At 40.6% G+C, this 22,161-nt stretch overlaps 1 protein-coding gene across 1 annotated transcript in view; it reads right to left on the reverse strand.

Annotated features, from left to right (window-relative positions):
* Window positions 1–5,467: 5,467 nt before the first annotated feature.
* Window positions 5,468–22,161, reverse strand: part of slc7a10b (solute carrier family 7 member 10b) — a 41,149-nt gene continuing 24,455 nt past the window's right edge. Inside the window, exons 5-11 of the mRNA XM_039807492.1 lie at window positions 19,337–19,490; window positions 16,993–17,116; window positions 13,603–13,706; window positions 12,163–12,259; window positions 11,063–11,212; window positions 9,821–9,998; window positions 5,468–6,405 (exon numbers count right to left, since the gene is read on the reverse strand). Coding sequence (XP_039663426.1) covers window positions 6,323–6,405; window positions 9,821–9,998; window positions 11,063–11,212; window positions 12,163–12,259; window positions 13,603–13,706; window positions 16,993–17,116; window positions 19,337–19,490 — 890 coding nt within the window. The 3' untranslated portion in view covers window positions 5,468–6,322. The remainder of the gene's footprint in view (window positions 6,406–9,820; window positions 9,999–11,062; window positions 11,213–12,162; window positions 12,260–13,602; window positions 13,707–16,992; window positions 17,117–19,336; window positions 19,491–22,161) is intronic.

The raw sequence follows: 22,161 nt of genomic DNA on the forward strand, positions 1-22,161 counted from the left end.
ATTGAAGTACTAGTTAAGCCAACTTAAATATCAATATATGCAACTTGAAAGTATTTAACATAACAGAAACATTTCAAGTATACATACTCTGTATTTCATATTCACTAAACTCAATGTTTTTGTTCAATCGTTTTAATTAACCGTAACTCAACAATACGTTTTAAGTAAGTAGAACTACTTAACAAACTGTAAGTTTACAGTACTTATTCCAATTAATTAATTTGAGCATTCAGGTTTACAGTGAAGTTTAGTCGGTAAATGGATTCCATACACAGAAAAGTCATTAGCAGTAGTTACATTTCTTCAAAATACAGAGTACTTTGATGCATCACCACGACTCAAAGAATCCAACAACATGAGTCCTGTTCAATTCATTCTCAAATTTATTGTGTTGCTATAATTATTAGTTACTAATTTTTACAAAAAGTGCTCTAATATACCTCAGAGTTAACACGCCATGTACATAATGATCCCATTGTAAACACTGGATGCTTTACAAATATATACAGTGTCAAAGTGTCTGAAGACAACAGCTGCTGCACATCCTGCGCTGTGGTTCTCCTGGAATTTAGCTTTTCTTTTTTACATGTTATTCACCGACAGAATGAGACTATGAAGATAGAAATGCTGACGAGGCTACCTATAGTCATTACATACTTGTGTTAAATAAGGTTTCCACTGTTTAAGAAAGCAGACATCCTAAAAACAAATTACTGCGCTGATTAAGAATCTATGGTAAGAATATGACTCATAACGGGAAAATAGTGGCAGCCAATCTGTGAACTTTGCTGATTACTGTTGATACACACGCTCCGTCTTAAAGGCTGCAGATTCCTGAAGACATTTTGCTTTTCAACCAACATTTTCATTGGAATTTAATCGCAATTAACGAATCAAAAGTATCCCGAAATTACAGCAGAGTGATAGCGATTTTAAAAAGATTAACCCTCCTGTTGTCTTCGGGTCATATGTGACCCATTTTCAAACAGTTTCTATATAAAAAATTTCTTTCAACCAAATTTTAAAACAAAATAATGTGGATGGTACCACACAATGCTTTTCACAAGTTACATAAATGATCAGTTCACTACTTTCATTGAATTTGGGTGTTTTATTCAATTTTATAGCATGTAAAGAAAAATTTATAGAATGTTGAAAAACGTAGGAAAAAAAATTCCCCAAAAATTCAGGAAAAGTGACAAAAAAACTTGGAAAAAAGTGACAAAAACGTACGGAAAATTGGCATAAGTGTCTGGAAAATCTTCAAAAACGCCAAGAAAAGTGACAAAAACATGGGAAAAGCTTAAAAACAAAAATATTGACAGGAACTTCGAAAAAGTGACAAAAGTGTCGAAAAAGACGAACAAAACGTTGGAATTTTTTTTAAACATTTTGACCCAGAAAAACGAAAAGTTGCACCATGGTGGACGGAGAAGACAACACAAGGGTTAAAATGTTCCGCTAACTCACAAGCGAGCAACTTTTTAAATTGTGACTTTTCTGAATGGAGTTTCTGAATGGGCTGTACTTTTACAAACATTCTAGCTGCTCCGTCAAAACTCGACATAACCATCCAAAAGCTCCACAGATTTTTTAGATGGAGGTCTGACATCTGATTCTGTGACAAAATGCGGTTGCATTCATGCTCTGTCGAGTCTTAAACCCAAATAAAAACACATTGTTGAGCTTCACAAGTGCTTCAAACATTTCTGTGTTTAACCAGTGGTGTAGTCTACGTGATACGCAGGTATACTACACAGAAAGCTCCGTAAATTGGTGCATAAAAGTGGATCCGAACACAGGAAATTAACACCCTGAAGAAGGCTGTCTGTGCCGCTGTGCGTGGGTTGCTTCTCCCCATGTCTTTTAAATTTTCTATTATGAATTAGTCAGTAAAATAAAGGCTTTTTAAATAATTTTGAAGAAGAGTGCCTTGGATTTTCCTATTTTTCTACAGGAAATTAAGTTGTTGATGCTCAAAACTTCCCTCGGGGACGAGACCTAGACCCCACACTATGAGATATATATATATATATATATATACACATATATATATACATACATACATACATACATACATACATACATACATACACACACACAGTACAGTATACCCACTGCTGTAAAGTTAAGTCCTGTTTAAGTATAAGCAGTTGTTGGGGAGTGATTCTCAGATTTGCGGTTACATTTACTGTGAAATACATTAAAATACAGAAATATTCTCAGTGTCAGCTGGTCTACATTCAAGCAGAAGCAGGCGAAACAAAGAAGAAGGATGTGCCGTGATATACATACAGTTGAACAGACGAAGCAGTGTCCCCAATTCCAAACAACAGACCAACTCAAAGCCAGCACTCTAAGAAATACATCCGTAAAAAAATAACAGATAAAGTTCTGGCAGCTCATTGCCCGGACTTTGCCCCGTAATTAAAACAAATGGAAATTATGTGTACAGCTACAGTTAAAATATAGAACATTTAAAAAAAAAAAAAAAAGAAAAAAGAAAATCGAAAAGAATGTCCCAAATTTTGAATTTTTTTTTCAAAAACATCAGGGGGAAAAAACAGCCAAAATGTCGGGAAAAGTGAAAAAAAATGTAAGAAAAAAAATTCTAAAATGTCGGAAAAAAACGTGGACTTCCTTAATCTCCCAAAACCTCCGTGGCTGACAAAAGTTGTTGGAGCACAGATTATGTAATTCGAAATGTAAAAAACAACTGTGAATCCTGTTCTCTCTCCGAACTCGTAAAACACGGACGTTTTGGACGGTGGCTGTCAGCGTCTGAAGCGACGGAAATAGGCGTCCTTCAGCGTGTTTGTAGAAATAAATTCTGAACTTTGCACTGAACTGCATTTGGGTCCAAGCCTCGCCAATGGTCCCGACCAAGCGCGTCTAGTTAAAGCGCGTCATATGACGCTAAAGGAGACTTTTAGCGTCAATAACAACGACAAAAGCACCTGACTAAGCGTCCATATGTTAGGAGATGGGAGTGAGAACCTGTTGGTTCTGTGGGCAATTTCTGTTAAAATGTACAGCCACGGGGCGACCTCTAGCTCACCCAGTAGAGCGTGCGCCCCATGGGGGCTGAGTCCCTTGCAATGGCCTGGGTTCGAATCCAGTGTCGAATGCGAATCCGACCCTTTGCTGCGTGTCATCCCCCATCTCTCTCTCTCGCCCCACTTTCCTCGCCTATCCACTGTCTCTATGTAATAAAGGGAAAAGCCCCAAAAATAATCTTAAAAGAAAAAATATATACAGACATACAGTATAACTGTTAATACACAGATATTCCTTAGAGTGTGTACTTGAAAAAAGTCAGAATGCACCCTAGAAAATGCTCGATTTCTTTAGAGCGCTGTTGATAAATGATATTGTCTCACAATGCAAAAGGAAATGGATGGACTACTGCACACACAGCAGCAACAAAAACACATGTAAACAGTGTTGAAAAAAAGCTCCAGAAATTAAAAGTCTAAATCTTTTAAAAAGACATTTTGTGAAGGGAAGTTTAATGTGGATTTTAGCTGCCACCACAACGACATTTTCAAGTCTTACTTGGCTGCGAGGATTTGTGAGCGTTTCTACAGTAAATCAGTTCCAACAAACCAGAGCGATGTGGATTGATGTGAGAGAAGCAGCAGGTCGAGTGAACACAACTACTTTGTTAACAATGGATTAATAAACTCGAGCTCGCCCCTCGGTCTCGGGGATATACATATGAGTCCAGCGCCTTCTGTTTTGTTTTTACAAATAAGAGGAAAAGAGTTCGACCTCAACGGGAAAGAAACAGACGATGGGAGACCAAAGTGCTTCCAAATATTAAAATGTAATACACAAAAAAGCAAAAAGGCACTCACAAAACATCAAAATCTAACAGAGTGAATTGAGTTAGTAAACATATGAATATACACCACCCAGTGAAGGCCTTTTCACACCAACTTTCACAAGTTTGAAATGTCTGCAAAAATACCCAATTTTTCCTATGATGCCTGGCACACAGCCTGCAAACACCGTGATGTTTTCATTTCATTCAGAGCCATGTCTATGTTTTCCATGTGTGTTTTGAGTTTGAATATATTGTTGTATGTTGTTTTATGACCTGCATTTCTTGTTTGCTGTGTATACATACAGTATATAGTGGTTTCTTCTGTAATAATATGAATAACTAGAAAAATCTCAGCTTCATTTCACAGTTAAAGAAAGAAAGATTGTTTATAATCTCAGGCAGCTTCATTTCTATAAAAAAAAAAGGGAGAAAGAAATAAATATAAGAGACTGAGGGACTGTGCTTTGCAACACAAACGAGCGCTGCAAAGTTGAGATGGTACGGTCCACTACAGGGGTGTCTGAAATCGTTGGGAAACATATTTATGGATAAGAAGGACATAATCACGAGCCCCCTGAACGGTTATTTTTACCTCTATTTGGGGAGTGAGTCGTCTTTGGTGGGGAGGGTGGACAAATCATCCTTTTCTAAATATTGGAGAGGGGCAGGGGAGGGTGGGCATATCCCCTGCACATAAATTACAGTTTATCCTGAGGGGAACATGAATGATGAATCACATTTCATCACAATCCAATTGTTGTTGAGATGTTGTTGTATTCAGGATGGTGCTAAAGGAAAGTCAAAGAATCGCCAAAGTGAGTAGGGTTCAACATCTGGAGAACATGAATGTTTATGCAGAAATTTCATGTGAATTCTTGAAATATTTGTTGAGATATTTCAGTCTAAAAATGACCACTCTTATCTAAATGCAGTGAACAATGTGCTGTGTTGTCTGCCAATGTTACAGAAACCTCAAGTTCTGATTTCACGTTAGCTCTCTATACAGATAATATTATTCTGCACATTACTGATCTCTACTGATACAAAACGCTTTTTCCAGAAGAACCGGATGCAAGTCAAAACCTAAGGGCTCCTGCACACTGGCTGCGTGGCGTGAGCGTGGCGTTTCTGTTGCGTGGCGGCTGCGTGGCGTTTTCTATGTCTTTGCACACCAGAAACATGTCTGACGCAGCGCTGCTGCTCCTAGCCTTGTCTGTACACATGTACAGTATGTTTCCCATTGATATAATGAAATAATAGCGTGTTCTTCAACTTTATTTTGTCAATATTTTTGCATTTGCACATATTTCGATATATATATTTTTATATTTCAATTCCCTTTGAAAATCAATATTTTTTTAAATGACATTTATATCTGCATTTATGTCATAACCTCGAGACTTTCAAACATCAACATGTCATTTATTAAATGTATCCGTGTCTAAATTACATATAAACATCTTTTTGTATTCTATTTTGCCTGTTGGTCCTATTTCTAGCATGCACACGTTTTTTTCCTTGTGTCTGACTCCTCTCTCAGTCAGTCTGCCGTTTCCTCTTTCTCTGTTCCTCTTTCTTTCTGCTTCTTTTTTGCCGGCTCAGCCATGACGATAGTGTGAAAAACTCCATCGCTACCTTGTTCTTATAGCTAGCCGGTTCCTGTATGTGTGCAGTGCCGTGAAGCAGTTCGTTACATGGCGAGACCTGATATCACGCCATACTTCCTAACCCTGAGACCGGAACGCGCCGGCCGAAAGTTGCGAGGGTGGTTTTTCCGCTCACAGGCGCTAGGAGGGGGAGCGAGACGACCACCATTCAACTCGAAAAAAGTCATATAACCATTCCAACGACTCAGAAGCTGTTAAGATAAATTAAGCTAAAAAAAAATGCATAGTTCCCCTTTAACATGGAAACCGAAATAAAAAACGGACACGCCACGCTACTGACAAGCTCTCGCCACCCAGTGCAATTGTGAAACTACAAGCAGTCAGGCAGCAGGAAAGAAAAACAAAAGATATGAAGTTGTAGTTTGAGGTTTCACTCAACCGCAGCTCTTTTCTGTTTTCAGGATACTGACTATAGATTTGTTTGGGACTTGGTGTGAAAAGGCCTTAAGACACGATAACACAGCGGCAACATTCGGAAGAAAGAAAGAGCCGTCCGTCGGTCAGAGTTCTGTCATGTTACAGAAAGAAAGAAACAAATGGGTATAAAATGGGAATGAAAGTCATTTTCGACAGCGTGACGCTGCCGGCATTAGGACGACTTAGTAGAAATAAGAGGAAAATAAAAAGTGCAAGCAGCCCGTGCAGAAGACAAACGTGTTTCCACTCGACTGTTTGGAGTCTCAGAGGGTCAAAGGTCAGACAAGGAAGCTCCCAAACCATGAAGAAGTGTCTGGACGGAATAAAAACAAGTAGATCTTCACATATTCTGAAAGAAAGTTTAAAAGAAGTGGCAGACAAACTGCCCCTGCCTGATGAGCGGGTCAGTCCATTATGAAGGACTGGCGATCTCGATGGGGTCAAACTGAGGAAAGACCACGAAACACAACCTCTGGCCCACGTACGTCGCCCTTTCTGCAGGAAAAACACAAGTCCACAGTTATATAATACATTATTATACATTATATATCAGCTACAGCCAGTGGTGGAAGAAGTATTTGCATATTTTACTTAAGAAAAAGTAGCAATACTCGCAAAAACTCTAGTAAAAGTCTTTCAAATTTCACTCAAAGTTCATCGCATTCTCATCGAACGGGTTCCTATGATATCGTATGAAAATGTATGCACACCAAAATGTATGATATCCTACGAAATTAGGAGACCGCTGGCTGGTCACGTGACTAGGGTTGGGTACCGAAACCCATTGACATATATAAACTGGAGCACCAGATCCCGTGTCTCTGGACGGAGACCAGTGAAGGATATTAGAAGTCTCTTTTCCGTTGCTGGCTGAGCGTTACTGAGCAGCCTCCAACTGAGCTTGAAGACGTAGATGTGACGTGAGCAACCTGTCTGAAAGTGTGAAGTCTTCTGGTAGCTGTGCCGAGAGAAATCTCAATCATTCCCAATCTTACAGAGACGGAGAGCGTAGGTATATGTAAGGAGATAACATAGGCACAGGCTAATTACTGATCACTAACATGCTAGTTAACATTAGTCATTAAACCTAAACAGATAATGGAAGTCCAAACTGCCTGTGAGCTTCTCCTGTACTATATGGTAATTCCTCTACTGTGTGACAGTAAGTCTCGTGGTTATGACCCAATCGTTAGCCTATTGTTATAAAAGCGTCTGCTACGGAGCCATAACGTGAGCTACAAGGTAATGGAGCCTTTTATACATTGTCGTGTTTCTTTAGAAATAAACAACGGACAAATAGAGTCTTTAAACTCTTCAGATGTAAAGTTATTCTCTGTCAAAGTGGCGTCAAAATGAATGGGAGTCAATGGGATGCTAACGGGAGGTGATGGCTTGTTAGCATCAAAATGGCGCCATAGGAGGTTCGAGTTCTGAAGCGAAGCTTACCCCCTTGCCGGAACCGGTTCCTACGCAACCGGTAGGAATCGGACCGGATTAGAACGCAAATGTTGGTTCCTCATTTCGGTTCCACTTAATGTGTTGACGGAAATATTTTCCCTCTGTCGCTCCGAAACAGACGTATAAATATCCCCCTTCCTCTGTAGTCTACCGTTAGCTAGCTACCGTAAATGTAGAGCTACTTTTAAAATGCCATATTTCACCCTCTGGGCTCACCAAAACGGACGTAAAACACTATACTTATTATATATTTAAGTACTTTAAAACGTTAATACATTGTTAAATTTAAATAATTTTCAATTTTAAAAAAAACTCTATAAAAGAGCCTTTCTTTCTCGTCATTTTTCAGTTTTTCAAGAATCAGTTTAGGAATTGGAAACGTTTTAAAAAGTACCGGTTCGGCATCGGAATTGTAAAATCCAAACGGTACCCAACCATGGACGCCGGCTGGTCACGTGATGCCGGCTGGTCACGTGATGCCGGCTGGCTACGAGCTCCATGACGCCGAGCGGCAGTTGCTAGTTGTTTAAGCCGCTAGAGAGCTTTGCGACGCTGGCTACAGACCTCCGTCGTATCAGCGGTATAGTTGGTGGTTCAGTTAAAAATAGGTGACTTTGAGCCGGGTACAAAGCACGGCGAGCTGCCAGTCATTTCGGCCGACATTACGGTTAAATTTAGTCCACAAAATGAGCGTTTTGACGCGACGAAAGTTAAGATTAGGCACCAAAACGACTATTTAAGATTAGGAAAAAGATCATGGTCTGGATTAAAACACTCCCAAGGAACAAGCATCTCCTGGGTGAAAGTCTTTAGTTTTCCCCGGGAACTGAACTCCGCTTTCTGGCTTAACGCCGTTTTTTCAAAAATTAGGCCATATGTTCCCACATTTCCTTTTTCATAAATTTGTATCAGATTTTATCCCCCTAATCCTAACCCTAAACATTTTTGTGGGAGGATAGAGCTTAAATTGAAGGGAAATGTTCAAAGACCTAATTTTGAAAATGTCCTAGAAATGTGGGAACATAGGGCCTAATTTTAAGAAAAATCTTAGAAATGTGGGACCATTGGGCTGTGGGAACATAGGCCTGTGGGAACATAGGGCTGTGGGACCATAGGGCTGTGGGACCATAGGTCTGTGGGAACATAGGGCTGTGGGAACATAGGTCTGTGGGAATATAGGGCTGTGGGACCATAGGGCTGTGGGACCATAGGGCTGTGGGACCATAGGGCTGTGGGAACATAGGGCTGTGGGAACATAGGGCTGACCCCGACAGAACGCTGATCAAGACATTTTTAGGCTTCCAAAATGTTCCGGTTAACTTTGCTGAAGTGAAAACACAGAGTGAGAGGGTCAAAGTTTAAGATGAAAACACGGACAACAGCCAAAAACAAGTTGAGGTCTATTTTAATGTCCACAGTGTTAGCATGGTTAGCATCGCTAAGCCCCGATCCGGATCGACATCCCCTGCTTTATCGTCTGTTTTAAACTAAATGGGAGCATCATTTACTATATGAACATACTGCTGTATTGAAGAAGACTTGAAACCATAAACTCAGTATGAAATATGAATCAACTGAGTAGTAGACTTATTTTCTCCTAGACTTCCATAGACACGGAAATGTAGTAGAGTAGAAGTATAACGTAGCATTAAAAGAAAAGACTCAAGTAAATTTTACCTAAGTACACTGCCTGAGTTACTTAGTTACTTTCCACCCCTGGTTGCAGAAGCCAGAGTCAGTACCTTAAAGTGCCCATATTATGAAAAAATCACTTTTTCTGGGATTTGGGGTGTTATTTTGTGTCTCTGGTGCTTCCACACACATACAAACTTTGAAAAAAATCCATCCATGCTGTTTTGAGTGAGATACGGTTTCTGAATGTGTCCTGCCTTCAGTCTCCTAGTGAGCTGTTCAAAATCGGCTCGGACTGTGACGTCACAGTCTGAAATGAGCTGGCTAACCACAACCGTTAGCTCGTTAGCATGCTAACCGTTAGCATTAGCATGCTAACGCTAATGCTAACGCTAGCATGCTACGTCGTTCTCAATAGCAAAGCACTGCTACAACACACACAAGTTCACCCTCATTTAGAAGTCTCCCAGCTAATCCTGCCTTGTAACTGACCAAAGTTGGAGAAACAGGCTTTCTTTTACTGTCTCTAGAGTTAGCTAGCTGACATGATCTACATCTGAACTACTGAACATGTGCGAGTGCAATCAAAGATAGTACAGAAGAAGAAGATGAAAAGAGGTGTCACTCTGTAGCTAAAACAGAAACCAGGTGAAAAGAGGATCTGCAGCAGTGAGAGAGAGCTGCTGTACAACAAAAATATGGTGTTTTTTGAAAATTAAACCATGTAAACCTATTCTGGTACAACCTTAAAATACAGTTATGAACCTGAAAGTGAGCATAATATGGGCGCTTTAAGTCAAACCTCCTTTTAGGAACTCACCAATGAAGTTGTAGATACACTTTGGTTTTTCTTTCCAATGGACGCCCAGGAAGTAGACGGGTACGCCGGTGAGCATGATGACTAAACCGACGCCACAAACCACCGGCTCTGAGTAAAGACTGAAACCCAGCAGCAGCGCCCAGAACATCAGGTAGCAAACGGGAACCAACAGGTTCACCTGAAGGAATCAAACAGTTAAAAATATACAATCAGTCTGTGATTAAAATAAAAGATATATATGTGTGTATGTATATTAGATCTGTCAAAATGAACTGCAAAAAAAGAAAAGATGTGGGGAGGGGTATGACTGGAGGAGGAATATATCTGAAGTACTGTGCAGTAGTTTAATTTATTTATGACATTAGGCCTTTTAGGGAAGTGCAACATACTCCTTTTTACTGTATTCTATGTATTGATGAGTGTATGTTATGTGTTAGATAAATAGTGCTGTAGATGTCTGGTTTGTGTTGTGGATTATGTGTCAATATGCCTGTACTGTACAACAAATTGCCTCTCGGGGACATTAAAGTTTTCTAAGTCTAACGGTACAGATCCATTTGACCGTGCGACCGCGCTCCACTCTATTCCTATAGGTGACGTCAAGCGACTTCAACGTGCACGCAAAGCATCCCAGGAAGGCGGCGCCGCATTTCAAAAAATGCTGCGCGTCAAAAAGCTGGCCGATGCCCATCTTTATGCAAATGAATCCGTTGACTATCCTACTATAGCGACTATCCAGTAGAAGTAGACGAAAATCTTTCAAACTGACCTTTGTCGATCTGAAATGAAGTCTATTTCTCTCTTCAAATGTTTTCAGAAACACGTTTCGGTGAACTATTTTAGTACAATATGAGATATCGTATTCTCAACGAGCCGCCATGACAGTCTGGCTTTGAATTACCGGAGAAAACAAACCCATGTGACGCGTTTCGTCCAATCAGCTGCTGGTTATCATTTCTTGGGCAACAATACAGGGTAGCGCTGCCTGCTGCTATGGAGACGTATTACGTTTCTCAAGTCGGTGTCTCCTCAGGGTGTCCCGAGGTGGTTTTTTGGACCTCTGGGACCCGACTGATCATCTCGACTGGCTTTTCTGTCGACGATCGGCCGTCTGGTGTGTGTGTCTCGGCTATTAATCGATTGACAGCTCTAATTTAACTATATGTATATATAAGGTGCATGTGGTGCTGGCATGAACAAACTATTTGGTGGTATTTTATGAAAAAAAACAAGTGTTGGTACCTTGATGGGTCGGTACAGGTTGGGTTTCTTCCAGCGGTAGTACAGCAGGCCTGCGATGGTGACGCCGTACGACAGATAGTTGATGAAGGAGACGTAGTTAATCAGGTTGTGCGTCTCTCCGATGCAGAGGATAACGATGGTGGCGGCGCACTGAAGAACACAGCGAGGCATGACAACGTGTTGTGATGAATGTTAAACAGATGTTATCACTGTAAGTAAAAGTTTCCTTGTATAGCACTTTTCACAGGCCAAATGAATAGGCTACATACAATAAAACAAATCAATAGTCATGAAAAGCTAAATAAACCACAATAAATCTTAATTAAACACTAAATCATTAATACAAAATAATACAGTCTGCAATTGGTAGAATTTCCATTTGCATCCATCAGTGTTCAACTCGGTCGGCTTAAAGAAATCAACTTTTTTTGGACAAAATAATCTGAATTCTTTTCTGGAAAAGAAACCAGACAAGAAATAACCAACCAGCAAATCCCCGGTCCAGCTCACAGAAATAAACGCCAACATACACTAAACGATAGAGACGAAACTAAATACTGTAGTACTGTGTAATACTGTAGACCACATGGTGTCAAACTCAAGGCCCCTTGCAAATTTTGATCCAGCCCGCATATCAATTTATGTTCACAATAGAATTTGGCACCGCCTAGATGTGAGCCAAACCAAAAAGACGGGAAACTGTTTTACAGACTGCAGAAAGCAGAATTTGGCAGATTTTCCTACTTTGAGGCTCAGAAATTGCCATAGCACCAGAGAGTTTGCCTATTCAGGCTGTGAAACAGGATCTTTGATTTGCTAAACTCTATGATGGCTAAGAAACTTTTTTTGCTGACTTTATACAGCTTTAAGGCGACCCAACTGTTAGTGAGAAAGCTATATGAGACACAAATAATACAGTCAAAGGAATAATTAAACTTTTCGGTTGAAAAAAGCATGTCAAACATGTCTGGCCCTTAATATGATTCTCATTTTCCAGTGTGGCCTTCAGTGAAGTTGAGTTCAACACCCCTGCTGTAGATGGATGCATGATGTAACAGACGCAAAACAGCTGTGTAAATCGATGCAGAGGATGTACGTACGCAGACCAGCAGGGCAGGGATGGGTGTGCAGTACTTATAGTGGATCATGGCCAGCAGGCTGGGCAGGTGACCCTCTCTGGCTCCAGAGAAACACAGCCTGCAGATCAGAAGCCACGTCAAAGCAGTGTTAGTCTGGATCAACGGAGGTACATTTCCAGGATGAAAGCCTCACATCCGGCACAATGTCCCTCAGCTTTCTGCTCTCTCTCTCTCTCTCTCTCTCTCTGTGTGTGTCCCGTTCTCTAAATCCATTCGCTTCGGGGAAACAACAACAAACTTCGAGCTTGCGAGCTACACGCTGTGCTGCTATGTCAAGTTTTGAAAAAATCTGGATGGTGCAACAAGGCAGGTCTTTCTGGGAATGATTGTTAAGATTGACAAAGAATATGTTTAGGTCATTTCCTCTATAAGTGGGACGTTTTGGGAGCGATTGGTGCAATTGCTGTGGACGAAGTACACACGGAGATACACTGGTAAGAGCCAATGAGGTTTAACATGTTCCCACATTTCTAAGAATTTCTTTTTCACTGAAAATTAGGCCCTATGTTCCCACAACCCCTATGGCCCCACAGCCCTATGTTCCCACAGCCCTATGGTCCCACAGCCCTTTGTTCCCACAGCCCAATGGTCCCACAGCTCTATGTTCCTACAGCCCGTATGTTCCCACAGCCCCTATGTTTCCACAGCCCTTTGTTCCCACAGCCCCTATGTTCCCACAGCCCTATGTTCCTACAGCCCCTATGTTCCCACAGCCCCTATGTTTCCACAGCCCTATGTTTCCACAGCCCTTTGTTCCCACAGCCCCTATGTTCCCACAGCCCTATGTTCCTACAGCCCCTATGTTCCCACAGCCCCTATGTTTCCACAGCTCTATGTTCCCACAGCTCTATGTTCCCACAGCTCTATGTTACCACAGCCCTATGTTCCCACAGCCATACGTTCCCACATTTCTAAGATTTTTTTCAAAATTAGGCCTTATGTTCCCACATTTCTAGGACATTTTCAAAATTAGGTCTTGTGTTGCTACATTTCCCTTCAATTTAAGCCCTATACTCCCACAAGATTTTTTGGGGTTAGGGGGATAAAATCTGATACAAATTTATGAAAAAGGAAATGTGGGAACATAGGGCCTAATTTTGGAAAAAAATCTTAGAAATGTGGGAACATAGGGCTGTGGGAACATATTGTGTCAAAAGTTAACTTCATTTAATATTGTATGAGGAGTTTTCTTTTTGTTCCACCAAAACAAGTTCATTCCTGAGACTATTTAGCAGAGCCACCGGAGCTTAGCGCTGCCCAAGACCATTGTGATTGGTTTAAAGAAATGTAAACAACCCAGAGAGTTTTTTTATTCTCCTATCACAGAATGCATCTGTGTTGTAGCCAGACTTTGCTCCCCAGCGCTGTGGAGATAATAGAGATGGCAACGCGATATCTCACCTGGAGGAGGTGAACAGGTAGCCATTGATTCCTCCGAAGGTGGACAGAGCCACGGAGATCGGCATGATGACGGAGAACATCCCCAGCAGCTTCTCTCCAAAAGTCTGAACAGCAGAACGACAGACAGAACCACTGACGTGTACAGATCGGAGAAACACAACAACATCATGGGGGGGGTGTACAGTATGTTCTTTTCTTCTAGGGCTGCACGGTAAGGGGTACATTTTTTTATTATTTCTTTTATTTAACCTTTATTTAACCAGGTTAGTCTCATTGAGATATAAAATCTCTTTTTCAAGAGCGACCTGGCCAAGATAGCAGTAAAAGTTTGTTACATATAAAAACAATTTACAATCACAAAAGAGGCAAAGACATCTCAAGTGCATTTCAATTAAATAAAAGTACCATTAGTTAAAACATTTGCAAGTGTGGATGGACTCATGTTCTATGGTTTTAACATAACCTTTAAAATCGTTTAAGTTAAATAAGCGATAACGATATTTTTTGTGATAATAAACAGATATTAAAGTGTAGTCAGTTCTGCATTTCTGCTGCTTTTAGTATAGTGCTAAAATGCAAGAAATTGCTCGTTGAATTTAAAATAAAGGAAAGGAAATCATTTCCAACGTTCTTTTATTGAACAAATTTAAACATTGACTTGAGTATAAAAGGCAACACTGACAGTTACAATTTAAAGTGCAGTTTTCTGCTGATATTTTCTTTCAACTAACACAAAAAATATCTCTTTTGCGATGTGTCGCAGCCTTGTGCTATGCGTTTATTCCGCTAGTTGATATCGCAAAGACAATAAAAAAAACATATATTCTGCAGCCCCTGTTTTCATCCACATCAGCAACAATGCTATATGGAGTCTGGATTTAAAGCTGCATGCCTTCAGCCACACTAGTGGAGAGGGACGGCCAAATCTGCCATACAGTGTCCTTGGACAAGACACTGATTCTCCCGATGGTTAGGCCCATAGAAATAAAATGGATAGAAAGGCCACTGAACACCGTCTCGTCTCTCGTCAGCTACAGACCGACACGCTGCAAGAAGTTGCACGTTTCAACTCGTCTAGTCGTGAACCATTAGTCTGAACTGTCAGTGTTTCCTTTAGGATTTTCTTTAGCAGTGGGGCCAGGTCTGTCCGAACAACCACCACCCCCCCGCGCGCCCCGCCACCAAATGTTTTCCGTATGAAACGGAACTGACACTTCGCTGCAACACAAGCTAATATATTTATTCACCTCTAGTCCCACACACAATGAGGCATATTTTCAGTTGTGATTGAACTGTATTTTTTGAGGAACTATACGGTGCTCAACATCTACAACAGGTCTACACTTAGAACGGACCCACCGCGGTGACGTTTTTGGTGGAGCAGTTCGTTTAACAGTCGACTTGGAAGAAAGCGAACGTTTTGACAGTAAACTACATCAACACAACAGTATGTGGAGTTAAACTGGACGGGCCCAATAACCTCTGAATAGTTCTACTGGTTGTTAAACTGGACGGGTCCAATAACCTCTGAATAGTTCTACTTGTTGTTAAATTGGACGGGCCCAATAACCTCTGAATAGTTCTACTTGTTGTTAAACTGGATGGGCCCAATAACCTCTGAATAGTTCTACTGGTTGTTAAACTGGACGGGTCCAATAACCTCTGAATAGTTCTACTTGTTAAACTGGACGGGTCCAATAACCTCTGAATAGTTCTACTTGTTGTTAAACTGGACGGGCCCAATAACCTCTGAATAGTTCTACTTGTTGTTAAACTGGACGGGTCCAATAACCTCTCAATAGTTCTACTGGTTGTTAAACTGGACGGGTCCAATAACCTCTGAATAGTTCTACTTGTTGTTAAACTGGACGGGTCCAATAACCTCTGAATAGTTCTACTGGTTGTTAAACTGGACGGGTCCAATAACCTCTGAATAGTTCTACTTGTTGTTAAACTGGACGGGTCCAATAACCTCTGAATAGTTCTACTTGTTGTTAAATTGGACGGGCCCAATAACCTCTGAATAGTTCTACTTGTTGTTAAACTGGATGGGCCCAATAACCTCTGAATAGTTCTACTGGTTGTTAAACTGGACGGGTCCAATAACCTCTGAATAGTTCTACTTGTTAAACTGGACGGGTCCAATAACCTCTGAATAGTTCTACTTGTTGTTAAACTGGACGGGCCCAATAACCTCTGAATAGTTCTACTTGTTGTTAAACTGGACGGGCCCAATAACCTCTGAATAGTTCTACTTGTTGTTAAACTGGACGGGCCCAATAACCTCTGAATAGTTCTACTGGTTGTTAAACTGGACGGGTCCAATAACCTCTGAATAGTTCTACTTGTTAAACTGGACGGGCCCAATGACCTCTGAATAGTTCTACTTGTTGTTAAACTGGACGGGTCCAATAACCTCTGAATAGTTCTACTGGTTGTTAAACTGGACCGGTCCAATAACCTCTGAATAGTTCTACTTGTTGTTAAACTGGACGGGTCCAATAACCTCTGAATAGTTCTACTTGTTGTTAAATTGGACGGGCCCAATAACCTCTGAATAGTTCTACTTGTTGTTAAACTGGATGGGCCCAATAACCTCTGAATAGTTCTACTGGTTGTTAAACTGGACGGGTCCAATAACCTCTGAATAGTTCTACTTGTTAAACTGGACGGGCCCAATAACCTCTGAATAGTTCTACTTGTTAAACTGGATGGGCCCAATAACCTCTGAATAGTTCTACTGGTTGTTAAACTGGACGGGTCCAATAACCTCTGAATAGTTCTACTTGTTAAACTGGACGGGCCCAATGACCTCTGAATAGTTCTACTTGTTGTTAAACTGGACGGGTCCAATAACCTCTGAATAGTTCTACTTGTTGTTAAATTGGACGGGCCCAATAACCTCTGAATAGTTCTACTGGTTGTTAAACTGGACGGGTCCAATAACCTCTGAATAGTTCTACTTGTTAAACTGGACAGGTCCAATAACCTCTGAATAGTTCTACTGGTTGTTAAACTGGACGGGTCCAATAACCTCTGAATAGTTCTACTGGTTGTTAAACTGGACGGGCCCAATCACCTCTGAATAGTTCTACTTGTTGTTAAAGTGGACGGGTCCAATAACCTCTGAATAGTTCTACTGGTTGTTAAACTGGACGGGTCAGCTCACATTGCATTATGTCGGCAGGATCATTTAAAAGGCAACCGCGACTACATTGTGCGTCTGCCCTATTTCTGATACCGTGGCGGCAAAAACTTTGCCGTGGCGGGCCGCCACTACAAAATCAACATAGAGGAAACACTGGAACTGGGCTTTATCTACCTCTGGCCTAAAGGCCTAAAAGATGGAGCATATTTGTGACTGATCGTGGTTTCGCCCCCGTTACTCACTACAGCCACGGCATTGGATGACAGCAGCTCCTCGGGCGACATGGAGGAGAAGTAGGCGATGTTGGTGAGCGTGTACACAAAGGTCACCAATGGGATGGAGATGTAGATGGCAAGAGGTAGATTCCTGAGCGGCGCCACACACCATGCACAGATGATACAGGCAAAAACAAAAAAAAAGGAAAAGCAATCAAAACATGCATGAACGTTGGGTTCACACAGTCATGAAGAGAGTAGAAACTGTTGGCAGTCAGTGTGGGTGAAAAAATAGCAACCAACACAAATCTTTCCACTAACTAACATGTAAGGCCCATGGTTTGTACAAAAGGAAAAGCTGAATACAAATGTCCAAAACGCACACAAAGGGTGTTTGTCTTTTAACAAACAGTTCATTTAAAATTGTGGGTATAAAGAGTGAAAAATGAACTGGGGAGAAAAGGCAAACAAGCCATCGATTATGCACCTATTGACCTATAGAGCTTATTTGGGGCATTGTAGGTAAAGAAATTATATATATATATATATATATATGTGTATATTTATAAATATATGTATAAAAATAAATATAAAAATATAATATATAAAATATATTATAAAATATAAAAATAAATAATATACAGTACAGGCCAAAAGTTTGGACACACCTTCTCATTCAATGCGTTTCCTTTTTATTTTCATGACTATTTACATTGTAGATTCTCACTGAAGGCATCAAAACTATGAATGAACACATATGGAATTATGTACTTAACAAAAAAGTGTGAAATAACTGAAGGCATGTCTTATATTTTAGATTCTTCAAAGTAGCCACCCTTTGCTTTTTTGATAACTCTGCAAACCCTTGGTGTTCTCTCAATGAGCTTCATGAGGTAGTCACCTGAAATGGTTTTACCTTCACAGGTGTGCTTTGTCAGGGTTCATTAGTGGAAGTTTTTTCCTTATTAATAAAAAAGCAAGGGTAAGCGCTAGCACTTTGAGGAATCTAAAATATAAGACATGTTTTCAGTTATTTCACACTTTTTTGTTAAGTACATAATTCCAGATGTGTTCATTCATAGTTTTGATGCCTTCAGTGAGAATCTACAATGTAAATAGTCATGAAAATAAAAAGGAAACACATTGAATGAGAAGGTGTGTCCAAACTTTTGGCCTGTAGTATATATATATATATATATATATATATATATATATAAAGCCTGGGGAGGGCAGCACAGCAGAGAAACACACACACCCACACTTAGACACAGACACGCACGCACGCATGCACGCACCCACACACACACACACTAAGACACAGACACACACATACACACACGCACACACATAGACACACACAAACGCACACTTAGACACACACACACACGCGCAAACTTAGACACAGACACACGCACAGGCACATATCTTAAGCCTGGGGATGGGTAATGTTCAGAGGAAACATTCAGAATTTCCGACAATTAACTGTTACATTTAGGAGAAAAAAAACTCAGAAATGTATGGGGTAAAACTGGGATCTTCTCTAAGATTATAAAGTCATATATTAGCGAGAAATAACTCAGAAATTCTCTGAGATTAAAGCTATAGTGCGTAGTTTCTGTCTCCCTCATGAGGAATTCTAAGTAATGACAACAAAACTGTCGGCGCGTCCTCATGATACAAGTCTTCCGTCATCACACACCACCCCCACCCCTCCTCCACACAGTTGCTAGTAGCCAAGGAGGACACGGAGGATTACAAAAACATGGACTCTTAAGAAGAGGTGACTAGTATTAGTCGCTGGACGCCACAACCTTCTGAACATAGTCATACTGAGACTGAGAGAGTTGTGTGGAGCCGAGAGTCTTAATTAGCTTTGTAGCAACTCATTTGGCAACTTTGGCAAATTTACGGGGGGAAAAACTTGCATCTTCTGAGATAAAGTCATATATTTACAAGAAAAAAACTCAGAAAAGATGTGTGTTTTTTGTCCATGAACAAGGTTGCTTCACTTTACAAAGGTTAAATCAATCTCATCACTTCACAGGCCACCCCGTGCCGTGCATTGTACCAGCAGTGGACAACGTCATCAAATTATACTTATATATTATTATATTATATTATATTATTATTATATATATATATATATATATATATATATATATATATATATATATATATATATATATATATATATATATATATACACTGCAATCTGAGCGAGCGGAGCAGAGGACCAAGCTGAGATGGAAGCTGAACATTCGTTCTGTTACGGTCATAGATCATACATCTAAAACAAGTTTTTTTTGGCTTTTTATCTATGGTTACGGCACAGGAAGATGTTGAGAAGGTGACGAGAAGTGTAAGTACTCACCGTCTGGGTTCGACCACTTCCTCCGTGACGTAGTTGAGGAAGTTCCAGCCGCTGAAGGCGAAGGAGGCCTGCAGGAAGGCCAGAGCGATCTGACCCACCGTCGGCGTCCTGTCCATGGAGAAGGCCACCTGAGGAGTCAGCGCCTCGTAGTTCCCTGCAGCATAAATCAGGACAGGTGAGTACACTCTTAGTAAAAAAAAAAAAGTACAAACCTGTACCTTTAAAAGGTCTCATGGCATGAAAATGTCACTTTATGAGGTTTTTTAACATTAATATGCGTCCCCCCAGCCTGCCTATGGTCCCCCAGTGGCTAGAAATGGTGATAGGTGTAAACCGAGCCCTGGGTATCCTGCTCTGCCTTTGAGAAAATGAAAGCTCAGATGGACCAATCAGGAATCTTCTCCTTATGAGGTCATAAGGAGCAAGGTTACCTCCCCTTTCTCTGCTTTGCCCGCCCAGAGAATTTGGCCCCCCATGAGAGAGAGAGAGAGACATCATGGCTTTCAAACGAGCAAAGTGGCAGTTGGTCAAGGCCACACCCCCACCCTCCACCTTGCCCCCCCTCTCTCCTCCTCAATAGCTACAGACACAGAAATGGCACATCCTAAGGAAAGCTCTTCAGATACAGTATTAGGGGACCACTAAGGTCTATATAAAAGAGACTTCAGATACAGTATTAGGGGACCACTAAGGCCTATATAAAAGAGACTTCAGATACAGTATTAGGGGACCACTAAGGTCTATATAAAAGAGACTTCAGATACAGTATTAGGGGACCACTAAGGTCTATATAAAAGAGACTTCAGATACAGTATTAGGGGACCACTAAGGTCTATATAAAAGAGACTTCAGATACAGTATTAGGGGACCACTAAGGCCTATATAAAAGAGACTTCAGATACAGTATTAGGGGACCACTAAGGTCTATATAAAAGAGACTTCAGATACAGTATTAGGGGACCACTAAGGCCTATATAAAAGAGACTTCAGATACAGTATTAGGGGACCACTAAGGTCTATATAAAAGAGACTTCAGATACAGTATTAGGGGACCACTAAGGTCTATATAAAAGAGACTTCAGATACAGTATTAGGGGACCACTAAGGTCTATATAAAAGAGACTTCAGATACAGTATTAGGGGACCACTACGGTCTATATAAAAGAGACTTCAGATACAGTATTAGGGGACCACTACGGTCTATATAAAAGAGACTTCAGATACAGTATTAGGGGACCACTACGGTCTATATAAAAGAGACTTCAGATACAGTATTAGGGGACCACTAAGGTCTATATAAAAGAGACTTCAGATACAGTATTAGGGGACCACTAAGGTCTATATAAAAGAGACTTCAGATACAGTATTAGGGGACCACTAAGGCCTATATAAAAGAGACTTCAGATACGTATTAGGGGACCACTAAGGTCTATATAAAAGAGACTTCAGATACAGTATTAGGGGACCACTAAGGTCTATATAAAAGAGACTTCAGATACAGTATTAGGGGACCACTAAGGTCTATATAAAAGAGACTTCAGATACAGTATTAGGGGACCACTAAGGCCTATATAAAAGAGACTTCAGATACAGTATTAGGGGACCACTAAGGTCTATATAAAAGAGACTTCAGATACAGTATTAGGGGACCACTAAGGCCTATATAAAAGAGACTTCAGATACAGTGTTAGGGGACCACTAAGGTCTATATAAAAGAGACTTCAGATACAGTATTAGGGGACCACTAAGGTCTATATAAAAGAGACTTCAGATACAGTATTAGGGGACCACTAAGGTCTATATAAAAGAGACTTCAGATACAGTATTAGGGGACCACTACGGTCTATATAAAAGAGACTTCAGATACAGTATTAGGGGACCACTACGGTCTATATAAAAGAGACTTCAGATACAGTATTAGGGGACCACTACGGTCCTATAAAAGAGACTTCAGATACAGTATTAGGGGACCACTAAGGTCTATATAAAAGAGACTTCAGATACAGTATTAGGGGACCACTAAGGTCTATATAAAAGAGACTTCAGATACAGTATTAGGGGACCACTAAGGCCTATATAAAAGAGAGACTTCAGATACAGTATTAGGGGACCACTAAGGTCTATATAAAAGAGACTTCAGATACAGTATTAGGGGACCACTAAGGTCTATATAAAAGAGACTTCAGATACAGTATTAGGGGACCACTAAGGTCCTATATATAAAGAGACTTCAGATACAGTATTAGGGGACCACTAAGGCCTATATAAAAGAGACTTCAGATACAGTATTAGGGGACCACTAAGGTCTATATAAAAGAGACTTCAGATACAGTATTAGGGGACCACTAAGGTCTATATAAAAGAGACTTCAGATACAGTATTAGGGGACCACTAAGGTCTATATAAAAGAGACTTCAGATACAGTATTAGGGGACCACTAAGGTCTATATAAAAGAGACTTCAGATACAGTATTAGGGGACCACTAAGGTCTATATAAAAGAGCCTCGCAGCCCTTCAGAGCGAGAGGCAGACCCTCCTCTGCCCGCTACCACTGCCTCTCTCTCTCTCTCTCTCTTTTTTGTTAAGTACATAATCCCATATGTGTTCATTCATAGTTTTGATGCCTTCAGTGAGAATCTACAATGTAAATAGTCATGAAAATAAAGAAACACATTGAATGAGAAGGTGAGTCCAACACTTTTGGCCTGCACTGTATGGTCATTGGACTATAACAACCTTATCCACATTGTCGAAATCATTAAAAATATTGAGCCATTACACTGAAAATCTTTTAGATAACGGGAGCCTATGATTTCTGCAGCCT

The sequence above is a fragment of the Perca fluviatilis genome, chromosome 8, assembly GCF_010015445.1.
Source record: "Perca fluviatilis chromosome 8, GENO_Pfluv_1.0, whole genome shotgun sequence".
In the NCBI taxonomy this organism is placed as follows: domain Eukaryota; kingdom Metazoa; phylum Chordata; class Actinopteri; order Perciformes; family Percidae; genus Perca; species Perca fluviatilis.